This window comes from Lutra lutra, chromosome 2 (assembly GCF_902655055.1).
Source record: "Lutra lutra chromosome 2, mLutLut1.2, whole genome shotgun sequence".
NCBI classification, from domain to species: Eukaryota; Metazoa; Chordata; class Mammalia; order Carnivora; family Mustelidae; genus Lutra; species Lutra lutra.
The window spans coordinates 14,780,481-14,799,600 of NC_062279.1; the positions used below are offsets into that span (position 1 = coordinate 14,780,481).

Consider the following 19,120-nt stretch of genomic DNA (forward strand, 5'->3'; position numbering starts at 1 on the left):
TTAAAATAATTATCTGCAATGTACTAATAATCCTGGAATCAAGCTATAGTGGTGTACAGTGCTCTCTTCTCAAGGCTCGATATTATTGATGGACATGCTGCTTGTTTTTAATCCCCTTGCCCTATTTCCCTCATTCCCCCCACAGTCCTCCCCTCTGGTAACCTTCAGTATGTTCTCTATAGTTTCGAGTCTTTTGGTTTGTCTTTTTTTCTTCATTTGGTTTGTTTCTTAAAGGCCACACATGAGTGAAATCATATGGTATTTGTCTTTTTTTGACTGACTGACTTTCACTTAATATCACACTTTGTAGTTCCATCCATGTTATTGCAAATGGCAAGATTTCATTCTTTTTTATGGCTGAATAGTATTCTGCTGTGTGGGTGTAGGGGGGCATGTATGTATATCCCTCATTTTTCTTATCCATTCATCTATTGATGGACATTTGGTTTGCTTCGCCAATTTGGCTATCGTAAATAATGCTGCAGTAAACATGGGGATGCATATATCCTTTTTAATTTATGTTTTCGTAATCTTTGGGTACAAAGGTTATACAATTTTTAATTTTTTGAGGAACCTCTGTACTATTTTCCACACACAAAAAAAGGCATCTGCCCATTTTTTATTGGATTATCTGATTTTTTTGGTGTTGGGTTGTTTAAGTACTCTATTTATTTTGGATACTAACCCTTTATTGGGTATGTCATTTGAAGACATTTTCCCCTATTCAGTAGGTTGTCTTTTAGGTTTTTTAGAGAAGCTGTTTATTTTTCTATCAGCCAGTGCATTTCCAAGATAAGCTTCTAAGGGACACGAATTCTGAGGGACAGAAATAGATGTTACACAAAAGAGTGAATTAGTCAAATATGTCCAATTGTTCAAATATGTTTGGTTAAAAGGGCTTTAACTTTGACTTCAGGGCTTAGCACAGCATTGAATTTGAGAATGCTCAAAAGGCTGTGGTGATTATCTTTCAGAATTATTTTACTAAGAAGCACTTCTCTCATGGAATATCTGTGTCACAGGGCCTAGTGTTATTTGTAAGACACTTTTGGAAATCTAGAGATAAATTCCTTCCCCTTCACTGGATTAAATCTCATTTTTACCTGCACGTGAATCTGCTTTGTAAGCCATGTGGAAATTTAAAGTAGGCCACATCGAAGCTACACACTGAGTTGCTTCTTCATTTCTGCGTAGATACACGGTGGGGGAACACTGAGGTCCTGGGCTTTAGATCATGGAACCCCTGCATGCATTTTCAACCACTAATATCCTACTTACTACACCTTCTTAAAAAGTCAGCTTGATGGTATTATGAGGAAATAGTTGAAGCAGTAATAATAATAAACGTGGTTAGGCGTTCCACTAGTGCTGCATATGCGCGGTCTCTCTTCATTGTCAGCAGCCCTTCAAGGATTGTGAAACTGAGACTCAGAGACCATGTCTCCTCTCCAGGGTCACCTCACTGTGCTCAAAGTCCGCACGGTGAATAAATGTGTGTCCTCCAGGATTAAAACCCATATCTACCTGGCATTTTTACAGCCTCCATTTTTAATCAACATGACTATTTTTAAAATATTTTATTTATTTATTTGACAGAGATCACAAGCAGGCAGAGAGGCAGAGAGAGAGAGAGAGAGGAGAAAGCAGGCTCCCTGCCAAGCAGAGAGCCCGATGCGGGACTCGATCCCAGGACCCTGAGATCATGACCTGAGCCAAAGGCAGAGGCTTATTAACCCACTGAGCCACCCAGGCGCCCCAACATGACTATTTTTAAAGGGTTCTCACCAATGGGATGGGTGGTTTGGTTCCAAAGCCATAGTATCCCCATCGTTCAGTGAATAGCTTCAGGGAGATGTAGCACATTGCTTAAGAGTACAAGCTTCAAGGCCAAATCTGGGTCCGGTTCTACCTTTGTCACTTACTAGCTACGTGTGACCACTTCATCTTAAAATGACAAATATAGGGGTGTCTGGGTGGCTCAGTGAATTAAGCATCTACCTTTGGCTCAAGGTCATGATCTCAGGGTCCTAGGATTGAGCCCTTTGTAGAGCTCCCTGCTCTGTAGGGAGTCTGCTTCTCTTCCTCCCTCTGCTGCTTCCTCTACTCCCACAACTTGTGTGTTTGTGTGTGTGTGTGTGTGTGTGTGTGTGTGCCCTCCTGCATGCACGTGCGCTCTCTTTTCCTCTCTTGCTTTCAAATAAATAATTAAAATCTTAAATCTTTAAAAAAATGGCAAGTATAAAGATATCTGCTTCCTTGAGTTATTACGAACATTATGTGATGCTTTATAGTGATTATAGCACTGGCATATTTTGTTACTGTTACTATCATTATTATTAGTCATCTTGTGCTGAGTCAAGGTAAAGAACTTAGACAAAAATAAGACTCAGATTCTAGGCTTGGCACTAGCTTTGTGGGCTGGGGCCAATCATTTAATCTTCCTTTAACCTCTGGTTCCTCTTCTATAAAATGGTGACTATGCCTGTCTTGCTCACTTTTATTAGATCCTGATAATGTGTTAGAAAGCACTTTGCAGTGTGAACTGTATAAAACTGTAAGATAATTTATTAGAAACAGTGGTCTGGTCTCTCTACATAGGTTTTTACAAATATCGTCTGAGGGAAAGATCCTAGCTCCTTAAGATATAAATCGGGATTATTTATTGATCAGTTACAGACTGTGTTTTGTACCTTCTAATTTTAAAACTGTTTTTAACGTTAGAAAAGCCATTGAATGTGCCCTTTAAATTTTCTTGCAGGACGAAACCGTAACTATAGAAACTGTCTTTCCATTCGATGTCGCAGTTAAATTTGTGTCTACAAAGGTATGTCCCTGTGAAGCATTTTGGAAATCATTTCAGTAATAGAATTAGCAGAAAAAGTAAAATGGATTACTGTAGTTCCAGACAGACCTTTTGTCTTCATTTGTGACAGTTTGAGCACCTGGAAAGGGTCTATGCGGACATCCCCTTTCTGTTGATGACCGACCTTTTAAGTGCCTCACCTTGGGCCCTCACCATCGTATCCAGTGAGCTCCAGCTTGCTCCTTCCATGACCGCAGTGGATCAGCTAGAGTCCCAAGTGGACAAAGGTGAGAATGTGGATCGTCACACTTAATTAGAAGGCAGGTGTGTGTGTGTGTGTGTGTGTGTGTGTGTGTGTGCGCGCACGCGCGTGTGTGGATTACCAGCGTAAGAGTTAGCTTTTTTGCTAAGGGAGGATAATTGAGATGGATACAAAAGCAAATACATTTAGAATTGAGGTGGAATTAGTATCATTTACAATTTGCTTGAGTATACCTTATTTTATTTATTTATTTTTTAAAAGATTTTATTTATTTATTTGACAGACAGAGATCACAAGTAGGCAGAGAGGCAGGCAGAGAGAGAGGAAGGGAAGCAGGCTCCCCACTGAGCAGAGAGCCTGATGCGGGGCTCAATCCCAGCACCCTGGGATCATGATCTGAGCTGAAGGCAGAGGCTTTAACCCACTGAGTCATCCACGTGCCCCGAGTATACCTTATTTTAAAAGATAAAGATTTTTGCTCCAATAAGGAAGTTACTCTTTAAAAATTGAAAAATGTACTTGAAAATAAAATATTTGTTCATATTTGGATTTTTATAGATTGTTTTTTCTCGTTTGTAATGGTTTATTTACTATTATGTATAGCTTGAAATGGTAAAAGATATTTATGAAGGAAACTTGGGGAGAATATGAAAAAGTAGACAGTGAGTTTTCTAAATCAACTAAAACAGTAGAGAGAAGAGGTTTAAACCCAAGATATCACTTGTCTGGTGCATCATACTTTGGACTTGTATGCTTCTTGAGCTGTTAGGAAAAAAACGAGTTTGAATGTTAACCCAAGCAAGATTGTGCTCAGCTCTATTATAAGGGTAAATATCATATGCAAAAAAAATCTTTTTTTTTTTATTAATAGTTGACATATTTAATAGCATGTTTTTCTCAACATTATAATTTTGTGATTTACCATTTTTTTAAATTTTATTTTTTATAAACATATATTTTTATCCCCAGGGGTACAGGTCTGTGGATCACCAGGTTTACACATTTCACAGCACTCACCATAGCACATACCCTCCCCAATGTCCATAACCCCACCCACCCTCTCCCAACCCCCCTCCCCCCATCAACCCTCAGTTTGTTTTGTGAGATTAAGAGTCACTTATGGTTTGTCTCCCTCCCAATCCCATCTTGTTTCATTTACTCTTCTCCTACCCCCTTAACCCCCCATGTTGCATCTCCACTTCTTCATATCAGGGAGATCATATGATAGTTGTCTTTCTCCGATTGACTTATTTCGCTAAGCATGATACCCTCTAGTTCCATCCACATCGTCGCAAATGGCAAGATTTCATTTCTTTTGATGGCTGCATAGTATTCCATTATGTATATATACCACATCTTCTTTATCCATTCGTCTGTTGATGGACATCTAGGTTCTTTCCATAGTTTGGCTATTGTAGACATTGCTGCTATAAACATTCGGGTGCACGCGCCCCTTCGGATCACTACGTTTGTATCTTTAGGGTAAATACCCAGCAGTGCAATTGCTGGGTCATAGGGTAGTTCTATTTTCAACATTTTGAGGAACCTCCATGCTGTTTTCCAGAGTGGTTGCACCAGCTTGCATTCCCACCAACAGTGTAGGAGGGTTCCCCTTTCTCCACATCCTCGCCAGCATCTGTCATTTCCTGACTTGTTAATTGTAGCCATTCTGACTGGTATGAGGTGATATCTCATTGTGGTTTTGATTTGTATTTCCCTGATGCCGAGTGATATGGAGCACTTTTTCATGTGTCTGTTGGCCATCTGGATGTCTTCTTTGCAGAAATGTCTGTTCATGTCCTCTGCCCATTTCTTGATTGGATTATTTGTTCTTTGGGTGTTGAGTTTGCTAAGTTCTTTATAGATTTTGGACACTAGCCCTTTATCTGATATGTCGTTTGCAAATATCTTCTCCCATTCTGTCAGTTGTCTTTTGGTTTTGTTAACTGTTTCCTTTGCTGTGCAAAAGCTTTTGATCTTGATAAAATCCCAATAGTTCATTTTTGCCCTTGTTTCCCTTGCCTTTGGCGATGTTCCTAGGAAGATGTTGCTGCAGCTGAGGTCGAAGAGGTTGCTGCCTGTGTTCTCCTCAAGGATTTTGATGGATTCCTTTCTCACATTGAGATCCTTCATCCATTTTGAGTCTGTTCTTGTGTGTGGTGTAAGGAAATGATCCAATTTCATTTTTCTGCATGTGGCTGTCCAATTTTCCCAACACCATTTATTGAAGAGGCTGTCTTTGTTCCATTGGACATTCTTTCCTGCTTTGTCGAAGATGAGTTGACCATAGAGTTGAGGGTCCATTTCTGGGCTCTCTATTCTGTTCCATTGATCTATGTGTCTGTTTTTGTGCCAGTACCATGCTGTCTTGATGATGACAGCTTTGTAATAGAGCTTGAAGTCCGGAATTGTGATGCCACCAACTTTGGCTTTCTTTTTCAATATTCCTTTGGCTATTCGAAGTCTTTTCTGGTTCCATATAAATTTTAGGATTATTTGTTCCATTTCTTTGAAAAAAATGGATGGTACTTTGATAGGAATTATATGCAAAAAAATCTTAAAACCAAATGTAAGTGAGTCACTTATTTGCTCTCTTTATCTATCTACTCCTGAACCTCAGGGTTACTAAATCCTATGTTGATTTGCAATACAGATTAAAAGTAGATGAGTAGTTTTAGAATTCCCGTGTATTTTTGCATCTAGCCTGAAAATAAGTTTCAATATCTATCAATAAATAATCTATAGGTGTTTATCAAGTTCACCGTATGCACCATGCTGGCTTCTCAAGACACTACAAGAGCAAGCAGTCTTCGAAGTCACTTGTGTGCGTTTTAGGGAAGTCATCATAAATGAGGATAGATAAAATAGATAGGTGAAGTCAAACACGTTCCTAAACCTCTCTGTTTAAATGCTACAAATAGGTCCTACATTCTGTGAAATAATAATAATAATAATAACCCCATTTTTGTTTTCAGAATGCCTTCATAAGTTTTGTTTTTCTGTCTTTGGAAACTTGGTTTTTTCCTGTGGGTTTGAAAGTCATTATCCCTGGTTCTACTTTGTTTCTCTGTCCTCTTCTTCCTTTTCTCCTCCCTGTGCCAACTTGGAATAATAATGAGATCTAGAGTCACGCTGGAACTAGATTCAGTTCGGTCCTACTGCTTGCTCTTGTGTTACGCTGGACTATTCATTGTGTTCGATCACGTCTCAGAGTTAAAGCAGATCACTCCATGAGATAGTGTGCATGAGCTAACCTATGTGAAAATCCCAGCCCAGTGCTTGTCTCCTAACAGCTCAACACAAGCTCGTTATTTGTCCATTCTTTGCTGACTCCTTTTCTTACCCCTTCAATGTTGGTCATTTCCAGGATCTCCACTTTGGCTCCCTTTAACCTTTTCTACAAGTCTTCCCCTCTGCACAGCCTTAGGCCGCCTGCGTGCCGCAGTCCCGCTGGAGGAACTGGTGTGCACTTGGTTCCAGCTCGGAACCACGGGGACAAGACAGAGGCCCTATGTGCGTGCACGTCCAGCCCGGCACCATATTCTGCCTTCTTCCTGTGACTTGAATCCAGAGATGGTCACCATCTCTTCTCTGTCTGGCCTTCAGAAGTACCTACTTCACTGGTTTCCTCTGTGCCATTCTCTCCCCTCGTCTGCCTTTCGTGCTGCTGCCAGACTTCGATTTCTCAGGAAACTATTCTGAACTGGTTACTCTCACTTAAAAAACTTCACGACATTCCAGACTTTTCCCTGTGCAGCTTCCTTCCCAGCTTCTTCTGCACCAGCCTCTCTACTTCTCCTCCCTCTTTCCCGGACTTCAGCCAAGCCAAACTTTTTACCGTCAGCAGCCATTGCCTCCATCTGGTTTTGCACATGTTAGTACCTTTGCCCCAAACCCTCTCCTTTTTCTTTCAACCTGTCAAACTCTAGTGTGCTCTTCAGGACTCACGTAAGCTTTACTCTCTAGATCTCCCCAAGCAGGGCTAGGTCGCCTTCCTTCTTTACTCGCCGAGTATCTCGTACATCTGCTGTAACACTTACCCCGTTCTGTCGTAATTACGTGTTTATAGTTATGGCGCCTCCATTGGGCGGTCTGCCCTTGAAGAGCTGGAGCTGTGACGTCATCCTCTTTGTATTGCCAGCCTCAGAGGAGTTGGTTAATAAATGTTTATTAAATTAATGAATAATGTCCACCTTGAATTTCCCATTACTAGTTTTCTATTGCTGCTGTAAGAAATTACCACCAAGTTAGTGGCTTAAAACAACACAGATTTATGACCTGAAAATTCTAGAGGTCAAAGGTCCTAAAATCAAGGTGTGGGTAGGGCTGCATGCCTTCTGGGCTTTAGGGAAAATCCTTTCCTTTGCCCTTTTCGGCTTTCAGAGGCCAGGTGGTGTCCTTGGCTCCTGGCTCCCTCCTCTGCCTTCAAAACCAGCAGCGTAGCATCTTATAATGTTTTTTTCCTGGCCTTGGCTTCCATTGTCATATCTTTTTCTCAGACTCCCTCTTGCCTCCCTTTTTCCCTCATTACCCTTGTGATTACATTGGGCCCAACTGGATTATCCAGTATGATCTTCGTATTTTCCAGTCTTGATCTTAATCACATCCATAGAGTCCTTTCTGCCAGTGAGGTCACATTCTGGGGAATTAGGATGTGGATATCTTTGGGGAAGGGGGTGGCATGGCATTACTCTTTCCACCACCTCTGGGAACACCAGAACTCATGCATTGCAAAATTTGTGTTTGACACATTAAAAATAACAACTTATCCTACGTCATAAAGTTGACCCTATTGTTAATTGTTAATAAAGATAGTATCATTTTGGTTAACTTCTGAGAATTAGGGAGGACTTGGTGGGGCAAGGTGGGGCAAGGTGGGGCAGGCGGGAGAGAAAATGAATGTCCCCAGTTTAAAAAGCAGGTATCTTAAGAGGTTTGAATTAATGTGTGTTTTATTTACCAGACTACAGTATCATTTCCTAGACCTTAAAAATTACATTAAAAGTAGTTAATTAAAGTAGACACTGGCTCAGCTTTTTTCCCTTCGACTTCCAGTTTTTACCCACAACATACCACAGCCTTCTTCGTTGGAGAACCATAAAAGCGATTAGTTGAGACTTTGTTCTCATCATTTGAAAGTTTCAGTCTCAGATATGCTAACCTTGGCCCTCAATGGGCCCTCTTCCTGGCTTGCATTAAAGGAGCGCCCCCCCCACCTCGCCCCCACCACCACACAGCCTGCAAAGGGCTGAGGGGCAGGGAGGCCTTGGTTCAGATGAGTGTTTGTCTTGTCATCAAGAGTTTGGGCTAAACTTGGCGAGAGGACAGCATCCTTGTGTAAGAGGTAAATAACCGAATTAGGCAATAATGAGGCACCATGTAATGTGTTTCCCTTTGATGGTGTCAGTAATGTGCGTTGGTCAGAGAAAGCCAGAGTAGGTAATCACCAAATGGTATCATCCTGACTCCAGACTTTCCCTTTTCATTAGTTCCCATGGGAACTTGTCACACACCTGCAGCTGCTTCGTCTGTTTGTATGATAACAGAATATTGATATATTAGGAAAAAACCCTGGACAGGGACTTTGTGACCTTGAAAAAGTCATTTAACATCTCTGAGCCTTAGTTTTTAAGTCTATAAACAATGTATAGCTGATAAAAGTATTCTTTTTTTGTTCTATCATCAGAGTTAAAACTCGCCTTTCATAGAGGATCATTGCATAAGGATTATAAGGACTATTTCTTGTAGTTGTTTTACAGACTGGAGAGAGTGCTAGTGAATGCTTTTGTCTTCGGTGCCCATCTGTTGGAAATGTTGAAGGTGGAGTAGCAACTGGGCATTATATTATCTCCTGGAAGAGGTAAATTGTATCAGCCCTGTCTTTTTCTCCTTGTCTGTGCTAGTCTCATACTTTTATTATTTGCCATTGTCATTTAATATTTGAAAGCTTCTGTCAGTCCTGAAAGCTTCGGTCAGCACAGACTAGAAGTCATGTGCTATCACTATTTGTCAAAAACACAAAGATTCAAATGTCCGTTTGTATTTGTCACAATTTGTGACCTACATACTGATGAAATTTTAGGCAAATGAATTTTTATAACAGGTCCATTAAGAACATTAGGAGAAACTTCTCTTATTCTCAGTCGATAGGATTGTCTACATAGAAAACCCAGGCAAATCAACAAATTATTCAGATTATAAGACATATATATCATATATATATGATATGTATATCTCACATATATGTATGATATATCCACCAAGGTTTCTAGATATAACATTCAATATACAAAATCCAGTTGGCTTTCTATATCAGTAATAAACCTCCAGCATTGTACTTTTAAAATAGGTATCATTTAGAGGATGACAATAATTATAAGGTAAGAAAGAATATATCAAGTGGAAAACATGTGTTATCATTATGGGGAAAATTATAAAACTTTAAAACATTAAAGGAGTTCTTTTTTTTTTTTTTTAAGATTTTTATTTATTTATTCGACAGACAGAGATCACAAGCAGGCAGAGAGGCAGGCAGAGAGAGAGGAGGAAGCAGGCTCCCCGCAGAGCAGAGAGCCCGATGTGGGGCTCGATCCCAGGACCCTGGGATCATGACCTGAGCCGAAGGCAGAGGCCTCAACCCACTGAGCCACCCAGGTGCCCCACATTAAAGGAGTTCTTAAATGGCATATACAGAGTGGTCTTGGGTAGGATTTGGATAGGTCTAATATTGTTTGTTTTATAGAATCAGTGCAATTTCCTTCAAAATCCCAATAGCTTATTTGAGTTTATTTTTGTAGGACCTGACACTCTTGATTATAAAGTTTCTCTGGAAAAGCAAAAACTCAGAAATAAGATACTTCAGAAGGAAAACGAGGCAAACGGTAGTTGCTCTTCTAAATTCGCAGACTTAGTATAACTCTATACAGTATAACTCTATACCACATTGCTGTGGTATTGCCTTGGATATGTGCATCAGCCAGTGGAACAGAAGAGTGAGTCTAGAAATAGATCCATACATATGGAAATTATATTTTAGGGAGCACTCCAGATCAGTGGGGAAAGGATGAACTCTTTTTACAATGGTGAACAATTGGGTGTACGTTTGGGAAAAAATTGGATCTCTACTATACACTGTAAATAAAAATCAATTCCATGTATACTAAAGTTCGAATTTTGAAAAGCAAAATTTTATTGATTTTAGTAGAAAATAGAATTGTTTTATGACTTTGAAATAGAGCAGAGTTTCTTTAAATAAGACATAACAGCATAAGCCACTAAAATTGATGAATTTGATTTGTTACAATTAAGTTTCTTAGTTCGTTTGTGAAAAGACAAAATACAGATTGGGAAAAGCTGTTTGCAACATGTAAAACTGACAGAGTATTAGAATTCATATCAAGAACTTCTACAAATCCTAGAAAAACAAGTCTCCCAATAGGAAGTTGAGCAAAATCTCAAGTATGTGGTGTAAGGGAAACAGAAGAAGCCAGTGGCTAGTAAACTTAAGGGGAGAAGCTTAACTTCACTAGGAATCTCAGATTCAGATGTGCTCTCACTAACTTGGAAAAATAAAAAGGTTTAAGAATGCATGGTTTGTCAAAAGAGATGGAGTATAAAATAGAACAATTACTTTGGAAGTCTATTCAGCAGTACCAGGAGAAACTGAAGATGTCTGTATATAGTCTGTCTATCTATAGTCTATTGTCACAGAAAAAGTCTTAAACCTGCACACAAAGAATTTATTTAAGAATGTTCATAGCGTCTCTGATTATCATAGTCAAAAGCTGGACACTAGATATCCATCAACAGGCAGATGGGTAAATTATGGCATAGTCTTACAGTATCAGTGAAAGAGAATTATCCAGAGGTACCCCTGGTAACTTAATAGTAAGTGAACAGAGCAACTGTGGATGTTCAGAATATGAACAGATTGCGTGTATATAATATCGGAAAACAGGTAATTACACTATACTTCTTAGGGCTACATACATAATTTGGAAAAGTGTAAAGAAATACATAGCAGTTGATAGATACCAAATTCAGAGTAGTAGTTACTTCTGGGGAGCGCAAGCAGGAAGGGGTAGGTGGGAAGATTCAGCTATATTGTTCTGTTTTCTTAGGCTGGGAGGTAGACACATCATATTTCAAAGATTTTATTTATTTATTTGACAGAGAGAGATCACAAGTAGCCAGAGAGGCAGGCAGAGAGAGAGGGAGGAGGAAGCAGGCTCCCCGCTGAACAGAGAGCCCAATGCGGGGCTCAATCCCAGGACTCCGGGATCATGACCTGAGCCGAAGGCAGAGGCTTTAACCCACTGAGCCACCCAGGCACCCTTATATAAATTTTAAAACAGTGGATAAGGTACATTAAAAATGAGAAAGGAAAAAAAAACGAGAAAGGAAAAATAACAATTTATTTTTGAAAAACTAACAACTTTCTTTTCCCCACTTCTGAATTTACTGTATGGGAGTTTAGTTCAATTTATGTTTCTAGGAATTAAAATAGGGTTTGAAGGCACTGCTTAGTTATCCCATCATGTTCCTGTAGTCCCATAAAGATGTATTTCTCTGATGAGGGTTAGATGGTTTTTCCTGTTGTTTCTGCGGTATCTGCACAGAGCATCAGTTCTTCCTCCTGTGGTTCCCATTCTAACTGGAATAGGGGGGAAAATCCTTGTCCGCTTCCTGATGGTACTCACTTTTTCTCAGTAATGCTGGAATGCCACTATGTGTATGGATCATAAAATATTTCTAGTTTCTTGGTTTCTCCTATGTACTTTTAGAGTCGTCGTAATAGCAGGCTTGCAGGTGGTCTGTGCTCAGCTGTGAGCCAGCCGCAGGGAGAGAAGGAGGTCTCTGTCACAGTGTGGGTCACCGTGCTGCCACCTACAGTGGGAGCTACCAAACACCACCTAAAATGGTGTTCCTCCTGGTGTGCTTGCTTTACTCTCCAGCCCTGGCGCCAAACAGCAGCCATGGGTTACAGCATTTGTGAGTTGGAAACATCCAAAGCACATGCAGGATTCCAGAAGCTTCTCTTAAAACTACTTCCATTAATGAAGTTATAGAAAATGTAGAAGTAATTTGTTTCCTTTGGAACAAGTTGGTGCATGTGCATGTCTCCAGTATTTGATTTAACTTTTCACATGAGATGTGGATTTGAAAGCTGCCCCTTTCTGCCTCAGGACGTCAGCCATGGGAAATGTCCCTGTCATCAGTACTGTCATCACTCTGCCACATGTGATCGTAGAAAACATTCCTCTCCACGTGAACGCAGGTAACGGCGTCAAATGTTACTTGAGAAGAAGAATCCAGGAATAGTATTTCTTTTAGCTTCTGGGGTTTAAAAAAATTTTTTTTATTACGAAAAATGCCGAGCATTTACGAAAGTAGATTATGTTCAGTCCTGTTTCATCTGTACCTCTACGTATGCCATGGACTCCTGTCATTTTAAAGCAAATCCCAGCTATTATTTGATCTATAAATATTTGTCTGCATCTTTAATATTAATAGCTATTTTTCTAAACATAATCACAATTCTGTTATTATCACTTTAAAAATTAGCAATAATTTCTTAATATTACCAAATTCCAGTGTCACAGATTTCCCTGGTTGACTCGGAAGCTTCTTTAGATTGTCTTAAAGCCTTGCATTGCAGCTGATGGATGTCTTGTACTTTTGAAATCTATGGGCGGGAAGACCCCCCTCTCCACTCCCCTCACCTCCTTCACCACCACAGCCCGCCCCTCTTCCCTGCTGTTCATTTCTTAAAGAAGTGGAGCCCGTCTCCTATAGAGCTCCCCACAGTCTGGACTTTGCTGATTGCATTGAATCATTTGTAAGTGTCCCTGCGAGCTGGTGGTGAGATCTATAGTCTCAGATTCAGGTTCAAGTGTTCAGCAAGAATACTTCATAGCTAATGGTGTTTGCTCCCATCAGGAGGCACGTGATGCCTATCATTCCTTCTTGAACCGTGATGGATATTTAGGGGATTGTTTTATAGACTTGAAAAATTATTCCCAAAATATAATTCACCTCCTGATAGCCATGACCCTTTCTAGGTCAATCAACTTTAGAAGGCGACTTGATTCTTTTGAGCCTGTTTTATCATAGTCCCATGGGCTGTTGTCCAGTCAAAGAATTTCCTTATTTAGCAAGAGTGCAGTGTTATCACTAATTTAAATAACCCCATGTATACAGAGTGAAATTCCTTTACAAAAAGAACTCATAAACGGTGAACTTTTTTTTTTTTTTTTTTTTTACAAAAAGAAATGTATCCTCTTTCTCTGCAGATCTGCCATCGTTTGGGCGTGTCAGAGAATCCTTACCTGTCAAATATCACCTACAGAATAAGACTAACTTAGTTCAAGATGTAGAAATTTCTGTGGAACCCAGTGATGCCTTCATGTTCTCAGGTCTTAAACAGGTACAGTCCTATCTCATTGGGCTGCTTATGTAGATAGGGAAGGGTGGCCAGGAAATGGAGAGCTGTACATGTAGCTTTTACAAATGAACTGATCAGGCTGATTGTGGTCCCTGTTATTTAGATAGGAAAGTTTTATTCCCTTTTAAAGATTAAGTACAACCCGTATAGAGGTGGATTAAGTGGGTAACCCTTTGCACATTGAGCTCATACATGTAAGTTGTTTTTATAAAACAAGAATTTACAAGTCCTTAGATAATAACAGCATTCCTGAAAATTTTAGATTTCCCTTTTATTACTACTGAGTGTGTGTATGTGTGTGTTTGCGTCTTTTAATTGGAGGCCTAGAGGCCTTACTAACCATATTAAAAGCCTGATTGTCTTGGGAGGGGGGTTCCTGGATGGCTCAGTGGATAGAGTGTGCAACTCTAGATCTTGGGGTCATGAGTTCAAGCCCCACGTTGGGCGTGGAGCCTACTTAGGGGAAAAAAAAAACAGCCTGTTTCTCTTCTGAAGTATCTTTGAAACTTTTTAGAGATTTTAATCTTAAACAGAATTTACTTACCTTTGGCACATTTAAACACAATTTTATATTTACATACAAAAGTAAATCATTCGGGTGTTTTGATTCACTCATTCAAATCAGAGGTGGAAAAGTTCATCACATTTTTTTTTTAATCACATTTTTTAATGGAACATACACTTTCAAGCAAAACCATATTTCAGGGAGAATACTGTCTTCTGTCAAAGTGGCTAACAGACCTCTCTCAATAGTCAGTAAATACTTTTTATCAACCAGACCATAATTAGAGGAACAAACACGTACTGATACTCAGTAGGGTCTACCCTGACTGTCCTCTGTGCTGTGCATATTCTGAGTGCTGTGTTTGTTGTTAAATGTAAGATAGCATTATACATGAAGTATGCTGTGAGTCCATTAGCGAACTTAAGTTGATAACAAAAACACACACTAGCTTTTATATATTGGTACACACATATATTATCTTTTTTTTTTAAAGATTTTATTTATTTATTTGACAGACAGAGTTCACAAGCAGGCAGAGAGGCAGGCAGAGAGAGAGAGAGGGAAGCAGGCTCCCCGCAGAGCAGAGAGCCCAATGTGAGAGAGCCCATGACCTGAGCCGAAGGCAGCAGCTTAACCCACTGAGCCACCCAGGCACCCACACATATATTATCTTTGACACATGTACAATACTGTATGTACTCATATGCAGATAAGTAAGCTTTCCTAGAGTGTCCTGATCTTCTTCACATATTGATTTATAAAAACATACGATACCAACCATCTTTTTCCCCCTGACATCATTTACCTCACCACAAAGTTCCCCTAAAAGAAAACACCAGAAACCACTAGTTTGTCTTATGTTGATGTAATGTATACAAAGATACTTTTCTTGCAGTTGTCTCATAACATGTTGTAACTGTAAAAATCTTCCTGGTCTCAGACACACAAAACATGGATTCATCTCATGATTCCCCCCCCTTTTTTTTTTCACAATCCCCCTTTTAAGCTGGTACAAGTTGCCGTTTAGATCTCGGTGTCGAAACCGAGAAATCACGCACGATTTTTGTAATGCTTCTGTTACCTGTGTAGTCTTCCTGTCCTCCTAATTCAGCCCTGTATTTCTGAATCTGTCTGGAAAATGGAATAGGCAAGAGAGGACATTTTCCCCAGGAAGATTTGCATGTCCGGTCACTCATCACCAAGGAAGGGGTGACGGTGCGGAGACGCTGTAAGCGTGTGTATTTGATTGTCTTTCTCTACAACTTGTTATGCTGTAGATTCGATTACGGATCCTCCCTGGCACCGAACAGGAAATGTTATATAATTTCTACCCTCTGATGGCCGGGTACCAGCAGCTGCCGTCTCTCCACGTCAACCTGCTGAGGTTTCCTCACTTCACCAATCAGCTGCTCAGGCGTTTCATACCTACCAGTATTTTTGTAAAGGTAAGGCCGAGGCGTGGTCTGCTCTTGACGCCTCCCAGCTTGCAGGCAGATCAGGTGTCTCTTTCTCGTAAGGTTCCCCAGACGGCATTTGGAGACTGAAAGCTTTGGTTGCCATGACGTCAGTTTGGCGGTATCGCTGGTCGTTTCCGTACAGTTGCTGCTGTTTCACAGACTCGAATTCCAAAGTTTTTTATTCCCTTGGGTGGATAACGATTTACCCTCGCAGGATGCTGAGACGGGTTTTCCCTTCCGCTTAGTAAAGGATGGTTTTATCCTGTAGTTAGTTGGGAACTAGTTTTCCATCAAAATGGATTGACTTCCTAAATGTGATCTTGAACGTTCCTCCTCCTCTGTGCGATACCGCCTGGGGCCTTCTCTGCAAAGGATCCCGCGTCGGAAACTGCGCAGCTTGAATGTTCTGCTGTTTCACACGGGAACCATTTTCAGGTTCCTGAGGTACAGGGATGTGTGGAATGGTGGGAGTCGGTGTGGGAGAGGGTGGCCCGGGCAGCGCAGGTGGCTCACCCAGCAGCGCGCTCACCTCCGCCGAGGCCATTCTCACCACTGGAAAGTAGGGCTCCCCTCCCGGGAGCTGCGGGTTCCTCAGTGCCTCGAGCACACATGGGTGTAGAGACGTCCTGTGTGCAGACGACCGGTGTGCCACCTTCTCTTTTAACTCCATACTCGCTTTCGGAATGACGTGTCACATGGCTCACACTTGCCTCTTTGGTGTCTGTCTCATTCCAGTTTGAAGGAACTGTCTCTTCTTTACATAATCTGGAATGGGGTACCTGATAAAGGTTCCAGATAAGGTTCCAGAAAAATAAACATTTGTAAGTCTTAGCATAACTGGCCCTCCTTTTTCTAACTGCCGTGCTCTTTTTTCTAAATACAAGTACTGCCTTCTAATAACTTGACTGCTGCCGAAAAGGTAGGCTGGGATCCTCAGAGCCGGCGGCTCTCTTGGTGGGGAAATCTGAGGGGCAGTAGTTTCGCCTGACATGCTGAGGACAGTGATTGAGGCTTACTGTCTTCCCTCCTAGTGAACAGTCCTACTGACTCAAGTTGTCCATCCCTTCACACCCTCACTGAACTCTAGAGCTGCACTATTCTAGTATGATGGGCCCTACCGAGATGTAAATTAAATTTAATTAAAATTTAATTTAACAATTAGTTGTCCTAGCCGCACTTGAAGTGCCCAGTAAATCAGTGTGACAGGTGGCTCCCATGATGGACAGCGCGGACCAGAGTTTTCCTATCATCACAGAAAGTTCTCTTGGATCGCGCTGCCCTACTTCAAGGCTGGATTAATATTTTTCTTCCTTTGAAACGAAGATTCCAAATTTTCTAATTCATGATCTAATCTTCTGTCCCTGTTCATAAAGCTGTGTTTCGTAAGGATATAACCAGATTGAGCCATTATTCCATTTCCTTTTTTTTTTTTTTAAGATTTCATTTTATTTATTTGAGAGAGAGCACAAGCAGAGAGAGGGGCAGAGGGAGAGGGAAAAGCAGACTCCGCACTGAGCAGCGAGCCCATGCCGGGCTGGATCCAAGGACCCTGAGATCATGACCTGAGCAGAAAGCAGCTGCTTAACCGACTGAGCCACCCAGGTGCCCCCATTATTCCGTTTCTAAAACTGAACATCCTCTATCAGTACTAAAAGTTATGTGAAATACAAAAGACCAGCCACCTCTTCTTTAATTCATTCCGTTCCTGCCTTGAATGTCAGAGGCCTAACTTACACACATATGCGTGCATACACACACACATATATGTGCACACGCACATGCATGCATTAAACACACGACAACAAAGTGCTCCCTTCCCTGCCTCAGGGAGCCCCCTGCCCTGAACCATTCTGCGTCAGGCCTTGTCAGTGGCTTTCGGTGGTGCTGGTATAACACAGTTCTGTTTCATGTCCCGAATACCATCTCATGCTCTTCCCACAGAATTCTGCTCATGTACCTCTGCTGAGTAAGAGTGTTTGCAAGAGTTTCATTTTTTCATTTCCTTGATGACTCCCTGAGGCATCGCTAATCTGTCAGAAGGTTTACCCTCAATATGGTCACAGTACCTCTTATTCGTTCTTAGCCTTTACTCTTCTGATGTGACGTTTTAAGTTTGTTCCAGTGACCTTAGGGAAAGCTAGATTTTTGTTATCTGCTGCTTCTGTCCTTGTAGTGTTCATCATTAGATACTCTAGTTCATTGTGAATTGCTTTTCCTTAGAAACAGGAGGTTGGGAGACCTTAGATCCCCAAGGAACTTGCCTGTCAGCCCAGGTCTGTGGCCTTCTTTGAGCTTGGGATGCAGGAGGGCCCCAAGCAAGAGAGAAACTGAAACTGTCCCTGAAGCAGGAAGGCAGTTGGGTTCCCACTCCCACGTTCCCAATGCGAGATCAGTAGCTGTGAGGACACAGGGTGGACAGAATTAGTGACCAAGGCAGAAGGCGGTGGAGGTACGCGGTTGGCTGGCGATGTCGGTGTCTGGTGGCAGAGGGAAGGTGGGCAGCACCTCGGCCCCGCAGCTTGCCCTCCCCAGGTTCAAGTGAAGCGAGAAGGTGGGATGAAAGACGGAGAAAACAAATGTGGTTTTGATACTCGTGCAGATTTATTCCGTTTTTGTGAAACAGTTCCAAGAATTTGGAAATCTCAATTACTAGAGCGTTTGTTGTTACTGCCTTGTAAACCCATCTCGTTTCCCCTCTTTAAAGCCACAGGGTCGGCTCGTGGATGATACCTCCATTGCCGCCGCATGAAGTTCAAGTCTGGCCCTTGGCTGTTCTTACAGAGAAGGTGGACGGAGCTATAGAAGTTTTTCATTGTTAACTGTAGCTTTGATCATGGTAAAAGTTAATCTTTTCTATTTTTTAATGGATGTTATACCAACTCTTCAGAGGAACTCATGCTTAAAATATTAGGAAAATCTATCTTCTCTTATAGTTTCACTAATAAATATTTGAAATCTCTCAGTGTGACACGGAAGGATATCAGACCATTGTTATTGCTGGAAGTCGTTCTATGAACAGTAGGTTCTTGAAGAAAGTGATTGTCATGTGCAATATCAGAGAAATGGGAGCCCCCCAGATGGGACTCGCCGCGGTGAGGAAAGTGCACACCTAGTCTGCTCCCCCCGCCCCACCCAGGGATGCTTCGAAGCCCCCTGCGGCGCTTTCAGAGTTGGCTGAACCCAAGATCAGCCCATCCTTGTACACTGAATTGAATTCTCAGAATCCATACATCCCACCTCTAAGTGGTTATGTGACTAATCCAGAAAACTTCCAGAAAGTTTTTAATCAAAGCAATGTAAAGTGTCTTTAAAAAACCCAAAAACAAAAACAAACAACTCTGCTTAGTGTCAAAACTTGTGAAAGAGGTTCAGCTCGCAGCCAAAACATGGATCATTTACGAAGCAGGTTTGTGTTCGTAAGTGTCTTAACAGGTTTTCGTCTCTAAGAATCCAAGCTACAAGGAGGTGACTGTAAGCTTCATTCCTTAAACTACAAGTTTTGGGAAAAGATGCAAGTTCGAAATGAGAGCTTTCAGTGATATTGTGCTATTTCAAAAGGAACTATTTAAAACTGTTGGAAATTCATGTAAATAAAAATCATATTATGATCATTTTCTTCCGTTAAAATATCTTAATTTAAAGGTTACCG

The 19,120-nt window shown here is 41.1% G+C and overlaps 1 protein-coding gene across 2 annotated transcripts in view; it reads left to right on the forward strand.

The window, feature by feature from the left end:
- TRAPPC11 (trafficking protein particle complex subunit 11) overlaps positions 1–18,779 on the forward strand; it is a 47,650-nt gene extending 28,871 nt beyond the window's left edge. For both annotated transcript variants that reach the window (XM_047714578.1, XM_047714586.1), the window contains exons 24-30: positions 2,759–2,824; positions 2,934–3,090; positions 8,814–8,925; positions 12,251–12,342; positions 13,358–13,491; positions 15,292–15,459; positions 18,176–18,779. In XM_047714578.1, the coding sequence (XP_047570534.1) occupies positions 2,759–2,824; positions 2,934–3,090; positions 8,814–8,925; positions 12,251–12,342; positions 13,358–13,491; positions 15,292–15,459; positions 18,176–18,220 (774 nt within the window). In that variant the 3' untranslated portion in view covers positions 18,221–18,779. The remainder of the gene's footprint in view (positions 1–2,758; positions 2,825–2,933; positions 3,091–8,813; positions 8,926–12,250; positions 12,343–13,357; positions 13,492–15,291; positions 15,460–18,175) is intronic.
- Positions 18,780–19,120: the final 341 nt, after the last annotated feature.